Source organism: Neoarius graeffei, chromosome 24, assembly GCF_027579695.1.
Source record: "Neoarius graeffei isolate fNeoGra1 chromosome 24, fNeoGra1.pri, whole genome shotgun sequence".
Classification (NCBI taxonomy): Eukaryota; Metazoa; Chordata; class Actinopteri; order Siluriformes; family Ariidae; genus Neoarius; species Neoarius graeffei.
Genome location: NC_083592.1, coordinates 53,917,019 through 53,933,568, shown reverse-complemented (window position 1 = coordinate 53,933,568; position 16,550 = coordinate 53,917,019). Strand labels below are relative to the sequence as shown.

The 16,550-nt window shown below is 41.4% G+C and overlaps 1 protein-coding gene across 1 annotated transcript in view; it reads right to left on the bottom strand.

Annotated features, from left to right (window-relative positions):
* The window catches only part of piwil2 (piwi-like RNA-mediated gene silencing 2), a 115,439-nt gene that overhangs the window by 92,332 nt on the left and 6,557 nt on the right, over nucleotides 1-16,550 (bottom strand). Inside the window, exon 5 of the mRNA XM_060907469.1 lies at nucleotides 4,071-4,181. Within this exon, the coding sequence (XP_060763452.1) occupies nucleotides 4,071-4,181 (111 nt within the window). The remainder of the gene's footprint in view (nucleotides 1-4,070; nucleotides 4,182-16,550) is intronic.

The window sequence follows — 16,550 nt, the reverse complement described above, 5'->3', positions numbered from 1 at the left end:
ATGCCGTTAAATGCATAGGCCTATAGAGATCTTGCAGTCACGTGACCGGAAAGTACACACCCGCCATCTTGTCGGTCAAAAACACCGCTGAATACTGCTGCACTCGTGTACAGAATGGATCAATTTCAACCGACGGACTACACGGCTCATTTTTCTAATGAACAGATAACTAGATATATGTCTAAAATAAACGATCTACAGATTAGTGACCCTTATGGCTTACCGGACGGAGTTTTCACGACCGGATTTTGAACTGCCAGCGGAATACCCGGACGTGTATGATTACCTCATTAACTTTCCCTCGCTGTTCAGTGGTGAAGCACTGCGTGCTTATAAATCTCTGGACAGTTATCTTTACAGAAATTCAGGATTTGTCAGCGACTCAGATGTGGCATCTTGTAAACAAGAATCCTCATTGGATGGGTAAGTCACTTAAGTATTGAGTATAGCACTGACCAGCCGATTATAGAATAGAATAAGGTAATTCCAGCTGTAATTCCAAATCGTCCGTGTTGTTTACATGGATCTGGCGTTGGAGAGGTAGAGGCTTGGCAGTGGAGATTTGAGTGGCTGTTTTCTGAGCTTAGTCAACAGGCCGGCTCTGCAGCCTCGCTTTTGCTTCCACTCCTGGCACCGCCTCCTTCGCTTTGCTTCCGATAACAATCCACGGAGACCCCGCTGGTCTCGCTATCTCGTCCGGAATGTTTTTTTTTTTCTCCTCGTCCGGAATGTTGTGCATGCGATGGAAATCGCTACAAACCGTCATTTTCTGCTGGAAACCAATGTCCAGTAAGTCCATACGGTTGTAGTGGATATTGAAGTCCGGTACAGACGAACAACACGCAAAAATACACACAAAAAACATAAAAACCCTGCACAGGTAGGGAGAGCTTGTAGCCGCAGCCGTTGTAGTAGAATTGTATATAGTAGGGTTTTCCAGAAGAAAAGGTAGAAGTAAAAGCAGAAGTAGAACCAGAAGTAGAAGTAGAAGGCGGAATATGGCGTTTGACCGACAAGATGGCGTCTGTCACAATCTGGATCGGCTGTGATGTCACATGCAAGTGCTCCATAGGCCAAGTTTAATGACCTTGAGGTTATCAGAGGTCATATGTCGTTTTACAAATGAAAAATGAATTCAGCACCCAAACATTTAACAAACAAGGCCATTTGCTAACTTCATTAATCATTTTAGTACATTTCATTCCTTAGAAAGCTGAGAAACTGGGTTCAGCTGAGACGTTTACAGGCCCAAAGTTCAATGACCTCTAGAGGTCAGCAGAGGTCAGATAGAGCTCGGCATATTGCAGATTTGAATTCGGCACACCCAAATTGACAAAATAAGACTGTTTGCCGACTTTGTCTCAAAAACGCCTTTAACTCCTTAAATAAGCACTTTTTTGAATTTTGGTACCAGTCTATAATGTGAATTGTTTATAAGAGGTTCGCCTTGACAGCTGTGAATATTAATCGAAATAATCATTGATATTCTTTCATATAAACACTAGTAGGCGCTACTGAGAAATACAAAGGCCTACAGAGCACAAAGAGGGGATTAGAAATAATCTTATTACTTTTTTATTTGGATAGAGAATGGTAGATGTGAGACATTCAGTGCTTATTTATGCATATTTTATAATTAAACACTGATTTCTCCTTTATGATGTATAAATGAGAGTTAAGCTCAGCTTTGTATTGCGCAAATAAAGCCAATTGGTGAAACTTTGAAGAAGAGAGTGCACCGATTTAATGTGTCTACCTAATTAGCGTAATTAATACTAATTAAATTTGTTTTTACTAATTTTTAAAACTTTGTATTCGGTATACAGCCATCCATATACTGCCAATTTCCATGTAAACATCTTGAAAAATAAAGTTATTAAGAAAAAAAAAAAACATTTGATCTCATTGGTTAATGAGGCCCATTTTGGACCATGTGACCCTCAGACAGAATATTACGGCAGTTTTCTAAAAAATTACACTTTTTTCCCCCCATCTTTGATTCGTAACATCTCAAGAACAGATAAACATATTTTAATTCTGTAAAAAGCATGTTGTTCTGCAGTCAGTTCTGAATTCAAAGAGAGCAGTTTCAAGCAACTTGGACTGCATTTTCACCTGATATGCCTAAGAAATACACTACCGTTCAAAAGTTTGGGGTCGCCCAGACAATTTTGTGTTTTCCATGAAAAGTCACACTTTTATTTCCCACCATAAGTTGTAAAATGAATAGAAAATATAGTCAAGACATTTTTCTGGCCATTTTGAGCATTTAATCGACCCCACAAATGTGATGCTCCAGAAACTCAGGCCCTGTCCACACAGCAACGGATTCAGGTGAATCTGATAAAATTGTTTATCGTTTCGGCCTGGCGTCCACACGGCACCGGCATTCTGGGTGCCCCACAACGATATTTTTTGAGAACGGGCTCCAAAGTGGAAAAATCTGGCAACGGCGCCGTTGCGAAGTCGTCTGGATGAGTAGAACGGATTTGTTTACGATGACGTCACAACCACATGACTAGAACAAGCGTCACTCTCGCTGTTTTGTATGAACCACTGCATTGCATTCACTTTTGTATACAGCTTTTCTTTTAAATAAACAAGTAACTGAACCATTTCTTGAATTTCTTTTTTTTTTATTATTGGATAAGACTGCTTTTCAAAATGTTCACACACAATATAAAAAGTTATATAAATTATATAAAAATGCTTTTCAAAATGTTCACACACACACAATAAGAAAATTAAGTTATATAAAACGATGCACGGGCGGCACGGTGGTGTAGTGGTTAGCGCTGTCGCCTCACAGCAAGAAGGTCTGGGTTCGAGCCCCGTGGCCGGCGAGGGCCTTTCTGTGCGGAGTTTGCATGTTCTCCCCGTGTCCGCGTGGGTTTCCTCCGGGTGCTCCGGTTTCCCCCACAGTCCAAAGACATGCAGGTTAGGTTAACTGGTGACTCTAAATCGACCGTAGGTGTGAATGTGAGTGTGAATGGTTGTCTGTGTCTATGTGTCAGCCCTGTGATGACCTGGCGACTTGTCCAGGGTGTACCCCGCCTTTCGCCCGTAGTCAGCTGGGATAGGCTCCAGCTTGCCTGCGACCCTGTAGAACAGGATAAAGCGGCTAGAGATAATGATGAGAAAACTATGCACACTAATAAAACTAATTTGTACACACAGAAGGCACGATTTCCTCGCGTAGTCGCAGCCATCTTCTTCTTCTTGTTGTGTGTTTGTTCCTGACAGTGCTTCACACCGGGTAGAAGAAGGGGTTTATGCGCATGCGTCCTACTTCTTCTATTGTTCTGGTGTCTCCGATAGGACCATCTTACAGCGCCCCTAGAGGTGTGGCATGTGTATTGCATTGTTTTCAGCAAGCGTTGCGTTGCCATATGGACCTGATATTTTACTGATCCGTTGCCCATGTGGATGCGATATTTTTTTTTTAATAAAATCTCGTTGCCGTGTGGATGTAGCCTCAATCTGCTCAAAGGAAGGTCAGTTTTATAGCTTCTCTAAAGAGCTAAACTGTTTTCAGCTGTGCTAACATGATTGTACAAGGGTTTTCTAATCATCCATTAGCCTTCTGAGGCAATGAGCAAACACATTGTACCATTAGAACACTGGAGTGAGAGTTGCTGGAAATGGGCCTCTATACACCTATGGAGATATTGCACCAAAAACCAGACATTTGCAGCTAGAATAGTCATTTAGCACATTAGCAATGTATAGAGTGGATTTCTGATTAGTTTAAAGTGATCGTCATTGAAAAGAACAGTGCTTTTCTTTCAAAAATAAGGACATTTCAAAGTGACCCCAAACTTTTGAACGGTAGTGTAGAATCGACAGAAGCTTAAACGCAGAAGTAGTTAGAAGTTATTTTGTAGTGGCAGCACCAATGAAATCAACAAGAATGTAAAGTATCGCTGTAGGTTTATGAAAAAGTATAATTTCTGACATGAGGGACGACAGTTTGGTCTTGAAGATGGAACACTGTCCTACTTCACCTCAGAGGGTCCCAGATTTTTTGGGACACACGGCCCCTCACACACACACACACGTATTAAACATACGTGAAGATGACATGGTACTGAAACACCGCTTCGTTCTTGCACCGGATGGGGACGTAGTTCGAGCCGATGGAGACCGGATCCCCCTTCGTTCCGACTTTCTTTAACGGCTCGCTGCAGGAACAAGAGGAAAGTGGGTAGGAGGGGAAAAAAAAAAAAATCACATTCAAGAAAAAGCTTACACTCAATTATACTTAAATATTATTATAATGACATGGAAACGCGACCATCTGTACTCCAGGCTATTTTGTTCCATCACTTTGGAGGAGGGGATGAGTTTAATAATCTGTTATTCGAGCAAAACCTGCAGAATCTAAAACTGTGAGGGCTGTCAGTGGTGCGAGGAAGAAAAATGCTTACTGCAGGCTTTTTCAAGGTTTAAAAAAAAAAAACACAGCATCCTCCGTTCTCCTTAGGATGCTCTCATAGTCATTTCAGTTAAAAAAAAAAAAAACAACCTGAACACACTTCCCTTTCATTTCTTTCCTCTAGTGAGCACCAAATTGCTCGTCTTGCTTGTAGTTTCTCACAATATCCACCCACCTGCTGTTCTGTTTGATGCCGTTCTGTAATCAGCCGATCCCTCGACAGCAGCATGACACGTCAAATCACACAGATACAAATCAAGAGCTTCGGTTCATTAATGTTCAAACATCAGAATGGGAAAAACTGTGATCTCACAGTGAAGAAGTGTGACTTTCTTTCACTGTGGTATGGGTGTTGGTTTGAGCCTGATGGACTGGTTTGAGTATTTCAGAAACTGCAGAAAATGCATTCCCATTGGCTAACTTGTGTTTGACTGACAGCTACGCTCAGCCATTTCCTACTCGGATTCTGGCGGACTGTTTGACGAGTGACCGATCCATTGACGGTAAACAAGGATCAAGTGGACTTCAGTGGCGACTATGATACTGAATTAATTCAACAAAGGGTAAATTCAATATCATAGTCGCCACTGAAGTCCACTCGATCCTTGTTTACCGTCAATGGATCGGTCACTCGTCAAACAGTCCGCCAGAATCCGAGTAGGGAATGGCTGAGCGTAGCTGTCAGTCAAACACAAGTTAGCCAATGGTAATGCATTCCTGGACAGCCCGCCCACACGTGAAGTTTGTGCCAAAACTGCAAGCAAAAAGTCAGGGAGCGCAAACTAGAAAGCTGGAATCGCAACCAAAATAAATTACGTCAAACAAAACTGAGAAAGACGCGGAACAAAAATAAAAGGTTTCTGAAGAGTAATAGACTGATATTTTGCACGATTACACGAATAATTTGTTTGCCAGTCTAAAAAAACTGACTTTTTTTTCTTTGTGTATTTTGATTTGTCGTTTTTGTGTGATATTTCAAAAGTATTGTATGAACATTTTGGCACAAAATTGATTCCATAGAAATGTCCTTATTTTTGAAAGAAAAGCACTGTTCTTTTCAATGAAGATCACTTTAAACTAATCAGAAATCCACTCTATACATTGCTAATGTGGTAAATGACTATTCTAGCTGCAAATGTCTGGTTTTTGGTGCAATATCTCCATAGGTGTATAGATAGTTTTCACATGACGTCACAGAGTCGGGGATTCCCTAGTGGCGGCCATCTTGCAGGTCAAGCTTACCGTACGGGTCACTGAGCACACATTGTAACGCGCGAGTACAAAGTCTTGAAAAGAACCCAAGCAGGCTATTTAAAGCTAGCAATGGTGCACACCTGTTGTATTCACGGCTGTCGTAATAGGTCAGATGATGAAGTCAAGCGGAGCTTTTATGGAATTCCCACTGTACGGGAGCACGAAGGTGAGCAAACAAACTCAGCATACAAAGGAGAAATCTATGGCTTGCGAGAATCAACCGCAAGGATTATCAGCCTTCCGAACACAGCAAAGTCTGCTCCGATCATTTTATAAGTGGTAAGTTGTTTAAATAATCAATTGTGTTTAAGTTTGCTTTTGGAAACCAAAACATCGTGTGAACAATCTCTGGAGAATGCCTAACTGGAACCGCTGAGTGTACGTTTACATTGTAATGCACACTTAATATCGCTCGTTTGTCACGTTTCTATTTGAAACTTGTCACTTCACTCACGCAAGGGTCATTTTTGAAAAACATTTTAGGTCTATTCTGTATGATTTGATTTGTGTTTGGGATGCAAACAGTGTGCCTTTTTGGCGGATGCCGCCTGAATCGCGCAGATCCGATTTTTTTTGGGGGGGGGGGGGGGGGGGGGGGCGTTGGAGTGTCTGATTATAATTTCAAAGTAAATTCTGTATTAAAATTGCTAAATAAGCAAATCCGTTACAGTCCATGAAACAGGAAGTATAAGGATGAGAAAAAAAACAGTTTAAATCGGATCTGTGCGATTCAGGCGGCATCCGCCAAAAGGCGCGCTGTGAATATACAAAAAGATACAAAATGGAGACAAAGACAGACTTCTGTTTGCTTGATTTTGCCGACATTGATCTTTATTTTAGAAAACTGACTATATAACTTCATAAATTCATCCGAGATAACGTAGCCGGTAATGGCGATGGTCCGTTTTGTTTGCCCCGCAAGATGGCGGCTGGGGGGCGTTCCCCAGAATGCCGTGACGTCAGTGAAAACTATCTATGGACCCTTTTCACGTGACGTCACGACAAACGCGGCCGCCATTTTGGACATGTACTACCAGTAGTTTACCACAGCCAACATTGAGGAACGGCAGCAAAGAAAGTGTTTATTTTCAGCAAGACTTCCATCATGCCACTATGTTGTTGTGCACCTGGATGTAGTAACCATCAACAAACAAGGCAAGGGTTATCATTTTATCGGATCCCGGTAGATGCTGACTGACGGAGAAGATGGATAGCGGCATACCAGCGCTTGTGTAGTGACCACTTTGTTGGAGGTAAGACGAATAAAATTAGCCAGAAAAGGCATTACATTGCTGTTAACATTCCATTCTAGTTTACTGTAATTATGATCTGGCAGCTATTTACACCGGATCCAGTGTAAATAGCCGCCGGAGCCAACGTCCGAGGTTCCGGAGCGCGCTTGCTCGCGGCCCGGCCGGAGCCAGCGCGCTCCGGAACCTCGGACTTTGGCTCCGGCAGCTATTTACACTGGATCCGGTGTAAATAGCTGCCAGATCATAATTACAGTAAACTAGTAAATACAGTTTTCTGCATCTCGCTCCTTTTTCTTTTATGTTTGTCGCCTTCCTCGCATTCAAACCGATTTGAGCCGAAGTCCACTACATGTCCAAAATGGCGGTCGCGTTTACGAAGGTCACGTGACTGAAAAGGGTCTATAGAGGCCCATTTCCAGCAACTCTCACTCCAGTGTTCTAATGGTACAATGTGTTTGCTCATTGCCTCAGAAGGCTAATGGATGATTAGAAAACCCTTGTACAATCATGTTAGCGCAGCTGAAAACAGTTGAGCTCTTTAGAGAAGCTATAAAACTGACCTTCCTTTGAGCAGATTGAGTTTCTGGAGCATCACATTTGTGGGGTCGATTAAATGCTCAAAATGGCCAGAAAAATGTCTTGACTATATTTTCTATTCATTTTACAACTTATGGTGGGAAATAAAAGTGTGACTTTTCATGGAAAACACAAAATTGTCTGGGTGACCCCAAACTTTTGAACGGTAGTGTATGTCCGAGTGGTATGATGTAAACGAACTGTAATCTGTTGGCTATGTCAAGATCACGTGTTCAAACCGTCCAATAAAAATATCGAAAGAAAACGTCGGACATCCCGGAATTTTCCGATTCATTATACGCGATCTCACTGGCTGCCGATGTCGTCCCCCACCAGACGGACAAAGCCGACTGATTTTAAATCACAAAAAAGTTTGACCTAGTCTATTATCATTATGGCTTCGATCAAAGATTGGTTGACTAAATGTTAACAAACCCACGTGAGCGATGGCGCACAAAACCAGACAACGAAAACGTCGTCAATTTTGATCACGGCGCCTGGCTCAAAAAGTGCTCGCTGGACAATTTGATCCACATCAGCATGGATGGCAGCGAGATGGACGATGAGAGGGTCGCCCAACATTGGGCCAAGCAAAAGCCGAGGAGAATTAATCTGCTTTAAACGAGTAGAAAACTTAATTCATTAGTTTGGGTTTGCAGAAAAATTATGTCCTTATAAACACACTCACAAACTGAAGCTGTCCAAATGTGTCAAATACAGCATCATTTCAAATAATAATCATAAGCATTTTTGGCAGTGTGACATCACTGGAATCCATTTAACCCTTTGATGCAAAACATATGCACACTAGGGTGGTCCCGAAATGTATGGGAAATTTTTTTTTTTTTTAACCAAAACATTCCGACCACCCTACCATTTTTTTTTACATCGGCTAAAAGGCGGCAACAAGCAAAATTTCAGAAAAATTGGTTAATATTTACACTACGTTCACACTGCAAGACTTAATGCTCAATTCCGATTTTTTTGTGAAATCCGATTTTTTTGTGAGGTCGTTCACATTAACAAATATATGCGACTTGTATGTGATCCTCAGTATGAACGAAAAGCGACCTAAAAGTGTTCCGCATGCGCATTGCAGGATACGACAACGTCACACGCAGTGAGCATGGCCAGTGTTTACGGAAGTAACCTAAAGTTTCCTGTGTATGACAGTAGCCAGCATGGAGTACCTGGCGATGATGCAGTTGTTGTTGCGACGGAGCCAGAACATGCACAATAGCCTGGTGTTAAGGAGGAGGTTGAGAAGGAAGAGGGCAAGGGTTTTGGCTCAGGCGTTCTGCGGGGTAGTGACTGCAACCTCCGTTCAAAGGAACGTGTGGGTGCGGAGTCGCATTGATGTCATGCGCCATGTTGTTGTAACTTTTTTTGAGAGACCCGCCGCCTACTTCAGCGCAGAATAGTGACGTTTGTGACGTGTAAGTCGGATGAATGCGACCTGGCGGTTCAGACTGAAGTCGCATATGAAAAGATCGGATAGGGATCGGAATTAGGACCACATATCCAAACGGCCTGGGTCGGATTTGAAAAAAATCGGATCTGTGTCGTTCATATTGTCAATAAAAGATCGGATACAGGTCACATATGGGCGAAAAAAATCGGATTTGAGTCACTTCAGCCTGCAGCGTGAACGTAGTGTTAGAGGTGCCACACGAGGTTGCAAATCAGGTTAAGCCATTAACATTAGTTGGTGCGTAGACTGTTGCAGAGAAGATCTCAAACCCCCAAAAAGTCACAGTTCTAGAGGGAATACGCCACTTCTATGAAAAAGAAGAGGCAGGAAGAGTTTATAGACTGATAGAAGGTTAACTTTCATGCACTAAGGGGTTCTTAAACAATGAGCACTGATCGTAATATGCTGATGAAGTTGTGAATGTTTTTCTTTCTATGTTTTTCAGACGGCTAGCAACAGCAATACAAGTAGTACCGGTGGTGCAAAGCACAAAACCAGAAAGGACAATTACCGGTATGTTTGGTTAATTGGTCCCACTTCCAAGGAACTGTCTGGGAGAAAACTTCCTTCTGCTCGGGAAGTCCTTAGTGTGTTCTTTTATCTCCACAAGATACCAGAATACCGAAGGGTTTAGAAAATCACAGACACGTAATAGCTATTGTTACTTTGAACAGAGGAAGTTATATTACTGTATTGCTTGTATTAATATGAAACAGTTAATAAGCCACATTATTTTATATTGTGTCTTGAGTGAAAACTTTAAAAAAGGTAAGGTGGTCGTAACAAAATCCTAAAAAAAAAAATATATATATATATATATATATATATATATATATTGGGGGACCACCCTAATGCACACCCCTTCTAATGCACAACATGGGTCAAAAATGACCCGCATTCATTTTCCAGCTTATTTCATGCTGACTGAGTTTTTCTTTGCTCTATCTTTTGAAATCTCATCTCATCTCATTATCTCTAGCCGCTTTATCCTTCTACAGGGTCGCAGGTGAGCTGGAGCCTATCCCAGCTGACTACGGGCGAAAGGCGGGGTACACCCTGGACAAGTCGCCAGGTCATCACAGGGCTGACACATAGACACAGACAACCATTCACACTCTCATTCACACCTACGGTCAATTTAGAGTCACCAGTTAACCTAACCTGCATGTCTTTGGACTGTGGGGGAAACCGGAGCACCCGGAGGAAACCCACGCGGACACGGGGAGAACATGCAAACTCCGCACAGAAAGGCCCTCGCCGGCCACGGGGCTCGAACCCAGGACCTTCTTGCTGTGAGGCGACAGCGCTAACCACTACACCACCGTGCCGCCTCATCTTTTGAAATCAATTTATTTTATGATTGAATATTCCAAGTATTCTTTAAATATCTTGTTTTTAATTACCACAAATCATTAATTTAATTTTTTCTTTCCTACTTTATGAACAAAAATACTTTTTATATTACTACACATGGGTCATCCAAGTGTGATTTAAAATTAAATGTCTTAATACTATAATAATAATAATTTGTTTCAAGTAATTACTTTAGCAGTGAATGGGGCCAGTTATTTATTTATTAACTATGTAGTTAGCTAAGCCAACTACACTGACAGTCAAAGAAAATGTCCAGGTGACATTTATGAAAATAATTTTATTCATAAGCTATGAAATCATGTACTAGAAGCTTACAGATCAATATACTGACATTTAAGTCGAGATGAATAAACAAAAAAATCACAATTGTTGTGAGCTTTGATGATGTACAGTCCGAACAAAATGGATACCCTGTAATTGGAAAGTTGCAGCTTCAGTACCGAGTATTGTCCCCACCGACAGCAATACAAGCCGGCAGTCTGCGACGCATACTGCGTATCAAACGGCGAATCCTGTCTTGTGGAATGGCCTGCCACTCCTCTTGAAGAGCCTGGATCAGTTGACCTCTGTTCATGGGACGAGGAGCACGGTTCTGGATCTGAACACCAAGGTGATCCCATAAATGCTCAATGGGATTGAGATCAGGTGAATACGCAGGCCATGGCAGGGTTTGGACATTCAATCGACGCCCAACTTCTGAAAAACTTAGGCCGGCTTGCACCATGCTGAGGGCCCGCCATCTGTCATCTGGATTTAACCGTGGCATCTTGGACATAAGGAATACAAAAGTCGGCTTTTTCACGGCCTTAATAAAGGCTATCCAACCCATCCTTTCAACCGTGTACAAATTTTTGTTTTTCTCCAAAACAGCACTTTGAGCTGATTCCTAAAGACCACTCCCTGAAGACTATTGAAAAATGTTTGGATTGAGGAGAACTCATTAATGACTTCTGTGCACGCTATTCAATAGAAACATCTCAAAACAAACATTTCCCCAACTCCGTATTGCATAATATGTTGAATTATTGACCTGGACTTTTTCATTGACTGCCAGTGTACAATAAAATTAGCTAACGAAAGTAGAATATGTGACACCTCACCGAATCCAGGGACGCATGTCGGCCGAAACGAATCCGAGATAATTGCAAAAGAAACATTTTTTTTCCCAAATTTGTGATTTTCGTTTTTTTCCATCATGTGCAAGTTGAGATCTTGAAGAATGCAATCAGTATTTCAGATAATAGATTGTTTTGTTGGAAAAGCATACATTTTTTGTTGCAAATTGTCTCGTTTTTGTCAGGACTGTAGCCTGCTGGGGGGTGTGGGTAAATTACCATATGGGCCATTCACATGATGATTTAAGTCTTTTTTTTTTTCGCGAATCAGCTGTATGATACGAGCTGAGCTCGTGGCTACTTAACCTGCATACAGGCGTGTGATTTCCCTATGGAATGAGCAAGCTAAACAGAGCACAGAGGAGCTGAAACACCGCGAAGCAAACAGACACGGTATTTACATCGGAGACGACCATTTCTAGCAAAAAAAAATGCAACCAAAAGGAAGTGTTCTAGGACTACATATTCCATCGGAGGCATTGGTGTGTGCAAGGCGACGTTTCTCTTTCTGATGGGATAAGTTTATTAATCTAAGGCTGTGTGGTTATTTTTGCATGTAACGGAGAGTGTTGCGGTTTGGTTACATGAAACTAGTGTTGTGTTAGTTGTGTCATCATCGTGCTATCTTTCTTTCTTACGGTGTGAGTAATTTTTCAACCACAAAACGTTAAAGTATACTTTAGGACTTATTTTTGTACTTCATAATTGTGTTGGGCATACTTTGCATGGAAGGAAAATTGACGTGGTGATCTTTGTTTACATGAAAGTAGTATCGTGCTAGCTCGTAGGGGGTAGAGCTCTCTTTAATATCATGCAAATGAGCAGCATTATGTGCCCGCCCTACACCCAGAGTAGCTGAGATGGAAAACTTTGAGGGCGATTTTCTCCCTTTTCTGTTTTAAGAAGTATACACTTTCAAAAGGCCACACATTCTTCAAATATTGTCAGATCTCCACATGGAAGGCATCATTGGAAAGCTTAGAAACTGTACTTTCTGAATCTGTCAATAACTCAAAATGCCCCCGGGCCGACATTTGTCCCTGGATAACGTTATCTGACACATATGTCAACAGCTCGGTAGCTAATAGTAATTACTCGTAACTTTCTGACAAGTAATCTACTCACTCTCAGGGTAACCTAAACATAATCCATTTTTTTCTAAGGTAATGTTAGAACAATTGAAAAACATTCCTTCCATGTATGAGATGGGCAAAGGGCGCTGTGCTGAGCTGTGAAATGTCTGACACAAGCACGATTCACAGTTCCCACCAAACGCTGGAGTAAATGCATGCGGGTCGGTTTTGACCCATGTGCGTAAACTTGATGTAGAATTACAAAAGCTGTGCTTGTTCATAACTTAAGAAAGGAAAAATTAAAATGATGATTTGTGCTAAACAAAAACAAGATATTTACTGCATATTTGGAAAAGTAAATGACAAAATGAATTTATTTCAAAAGTAGATCATAGAAACACTCAGCCATGCATGAAATAACCTGGAAAATGAATGCAGGTCGTTTTTGACCCATGTTGTGCATTAGAAGGGTAGTGATACAAAAAGGGGTTTTATTCAAAAAGTAAGAAAGGAAAAAATAAAATCAGGATGTGTGATGATCAAAAGGAGTGTTCACACGGCAACTTTTACTCTGGTGTAGCACCGGGGCTGCCCCGGTAGAGCGTTCACACGGTACAAAGTTATACCGGTGTCGCCCCTGAAAGCTGCTTAAACCGGTGCAAATCTAACCCTGCTCGGGAGGCGGTTTAAGAAATTTACTCCGGAGTAAATGTTAGTTTGCGGGGCAGCACCGATATAAAATGGGACGTCTGAACGCTACAGGGGTAGACTCGCTACGCGTGAGGAGAGCTGATTAGGCCAAAAAAAAAAAAAGTGTGTTTCCGGTAACCCGACCGATTGAGAATTTCCGCGTCGAAATTGCCGACCGTACAGTTTTTATTACAAATTTCCCTCGATATTTTAGTGTAAGCGGCGTTAGTTTGTCATAATTTTTTGTTTCAACGCATTCAAGTTGTGAAAGAAACGATAAAAAGTAATGTTTCGCCACTTCTATCAGCCCTCCTGCATAAACATGGAAGCGCACTTGTATACTGAAGGAGGAAGGGAAAACTGAGCCGAGCCGCCATTTTGAATCCTCATTCAAGGCTGTAATGCAAATTGCTTCCTCTTCAGTATACAAGTGCACTTCCATGGCAGGGAAAAACACTACGTTTTGCCGCCTATGTAGTCCCCTATTTATACAAATAGGAGTCATTCAGGATTCAGCCATGTTTTTGCTCGGTGTTTTTGCTCGACCCAAGTTCTACAGTAGGCTAGGCGAGGCCGTCTGCTTTTAATGGAAGTAGCCTAGGACGTTATTTTCACGTTATTTCTTGATAAGGTGTTTTCACGTTATTACATGAAAATATCATGAAATAACGTGATAATTTCGTATCATGAAATTACGTGATGTTATTACATGATAAATATATTGTAAAAACGTGATAACTTTGTTAACAATACCTTTTCACGTAATTACTTGATTCTAAGCCAATTTTTTTTTTGAGTGTGGCAGCAATACGCTTCCGTAGATCATAACTCGAACTCTCGCGATATTTTTTTTATTCGTTTAAAGATTTAAAACACTTTTATTTTATTATGATGTGTGGTATAAAGGATTCTGTGCCAAAATACTATTTTGTAAGATGTTTACTTGTGTTAATTTTTTCAAACAAAATTAAAAAAAAAAAAAAAAACACTTTTTCCTACCTACCGACCTTATTTTAGTATTTCATGTTACCGGAAACACACTTTTTTTTTTTGGCCTTACATACGGGCATTGCATAATTTGCATCCTGGTATTTTGCGCTTCCAAAATGGCGCATATCAACAACAACAACAGAACTGCGTGTCTTCCAGTGTTGCCAGATTGGGCGGTTTTAAGTGCATTTTGGCGGATTTGAACATATTTTGGGCTGGAAAACGTCAGCAGTATCTGGCAACACTGGTGTCTTCATCCACGTTGTTTTCCCGGCGCTTGGTGATGCCATGACAACCGGGAAAAGGAAGTACATTTTCACGCATGCGCATATTTCATTTCCGCATTATTACTATCGTATAGCACGGTCGCAAAAACTGCCGTGTGAACGCAAGTGGGGCTGCACCGGTGCTAACACGCTTCTCTCTAGTAAGCAGGTTTGTGACGTGTGAACGCTCCACAAAATTTACACCGGTGTAAGATATATCGCAACAAAATACATCGGTGCAGCATTGATGCAAATATGTGCCGTGTGAACACCCCTAAAAACAAGTTAATTGAGGAATACCTTGAATACTGAATGATGGAATTAATTTTATTGCAACGATATAGAAGATTAAAAACTCAGCCGGGTCACTTTTGACCCATGTTTTGCATCAAAGGGTAACAAAAGGCGGCTCCGGATTATTCTTTTGTTAAAGGCTCACCGTGACATCACACTGCCAAATACGCTTATCGTTATTATTCGAAATTATGCTACATTTGACACCAATTAACAAATTCTCTTCATGAATGTGTTTATAAGTACATAACCTTTCTGAAAACTTAAATCTATGAGTTAAGTTTTCCTTTAAACATGCTTTAATCTTAATCTAGTCCATTTAATAAAGTGCCAAAATTTAAACTTTATAATATGCAATCGCCTTACTTTTCTTTTCAGTGCATCTTAGTTCTACATATATTACGGTAATTGCATCAGAAACATTCTAAATCATTACAGTTACAGTAATACAGCAACTTATTTTAAGGTGGCGGGTCTTAGGTTCAGATCCCTTTGTGATCAACAGGAGGTCGTGATGATCGATTCTCTTCACTGGATTGCATAAGACGGAGCAAACCACTGGTCATATTTTCACGCACATTTTTGTTACAGCACGAATTGATCAGAGATAATTAAGGGATCGCTGTAGATTTTCAATCTATAACAAAAAACAGTTTAACTTGCATGGTGAACTTTAAGGTGAAATTTCAAATGTGTATACATTTATGCTATTTAGGTCAGAAATCATTGAACCACTGGTAAAATCTATCCTATAATCATGGATCTAAAACGTCTCATACCCCTCGCGGTGCTAAGAGAAGCCATGTCATTACGTCGCTGTATACGTCAGTTACGTCGCTGTATACGTCAGTTACGTCGCTGTATACGTCAGTTACGTCGCTACGTTTGCATAAACCTTGGCGCGAATATCGAAGCGAAAACAACACGGAAGCAGCAGCAGCAGCAACAATAATAATGGATGACTTCGCGTTTGTACAGCTGCTGCTTCTCGTTGCTTAAAAATGGCGATCTTTCGCAGTCTTGTTATTGTTGTTGGTCTTAACAACTCCGCCCCCCCGCTGACATAAGCGGTTCTTTCCTCTGGCCCAGCAGAGAGTTGGTGCTAGCCTGGAACCGGTTTTTCTGGCCCCAGAGCCAGTTCTTTGTCAGTGGAAACAGAAAACCCGGTTCCAAACTAAGCACTGGCCCTGAACCAGCCCTGGAACTGCTTTGGTGGAAAAGGGGCATCAGAGACCCTGAAAATGCACCTGAGAGCATCGAATTTCAAAAAATTTTCCGCGGGGGGGCGGGGCATGCCCCTGGACCCCCCTAGTTTTGCTTCACGCCGTTGGCGCGCAATCGTCTGTGTATTATCATGCCAGAATTTAGGGCTTTAATTCTTTTCCTGGGGTAAACACTGTGTATGCTTACAATCCAAGTGTTTAAGCAATCAAATCAGGTAACTTCCTGTTTCTCCAGTTTGCTTTGGCACAGATTTTCTTGATTGCTTTAGATCTTCACTCCTGGCTGGCTCGCCAAAATAGCACGTTAAACATGGCTGGTTTGAATGTGACTCTAAATTACATTTCTTTATCGTTCGAGCACAACTCCTAATATAAACAAAGCACTAAACTGCGAAACCTCATTTGTAAAATCACATGGGGTCGCGACTGCAATTTAGGAAAGTCTGCTGCTGTACTAATATCAATACGCAGATGCAGCTGCCCCCCCCCGGACCCCCCTAGTTTTGCTTCACGCCTTTGGCGCTCACTTGTCTATG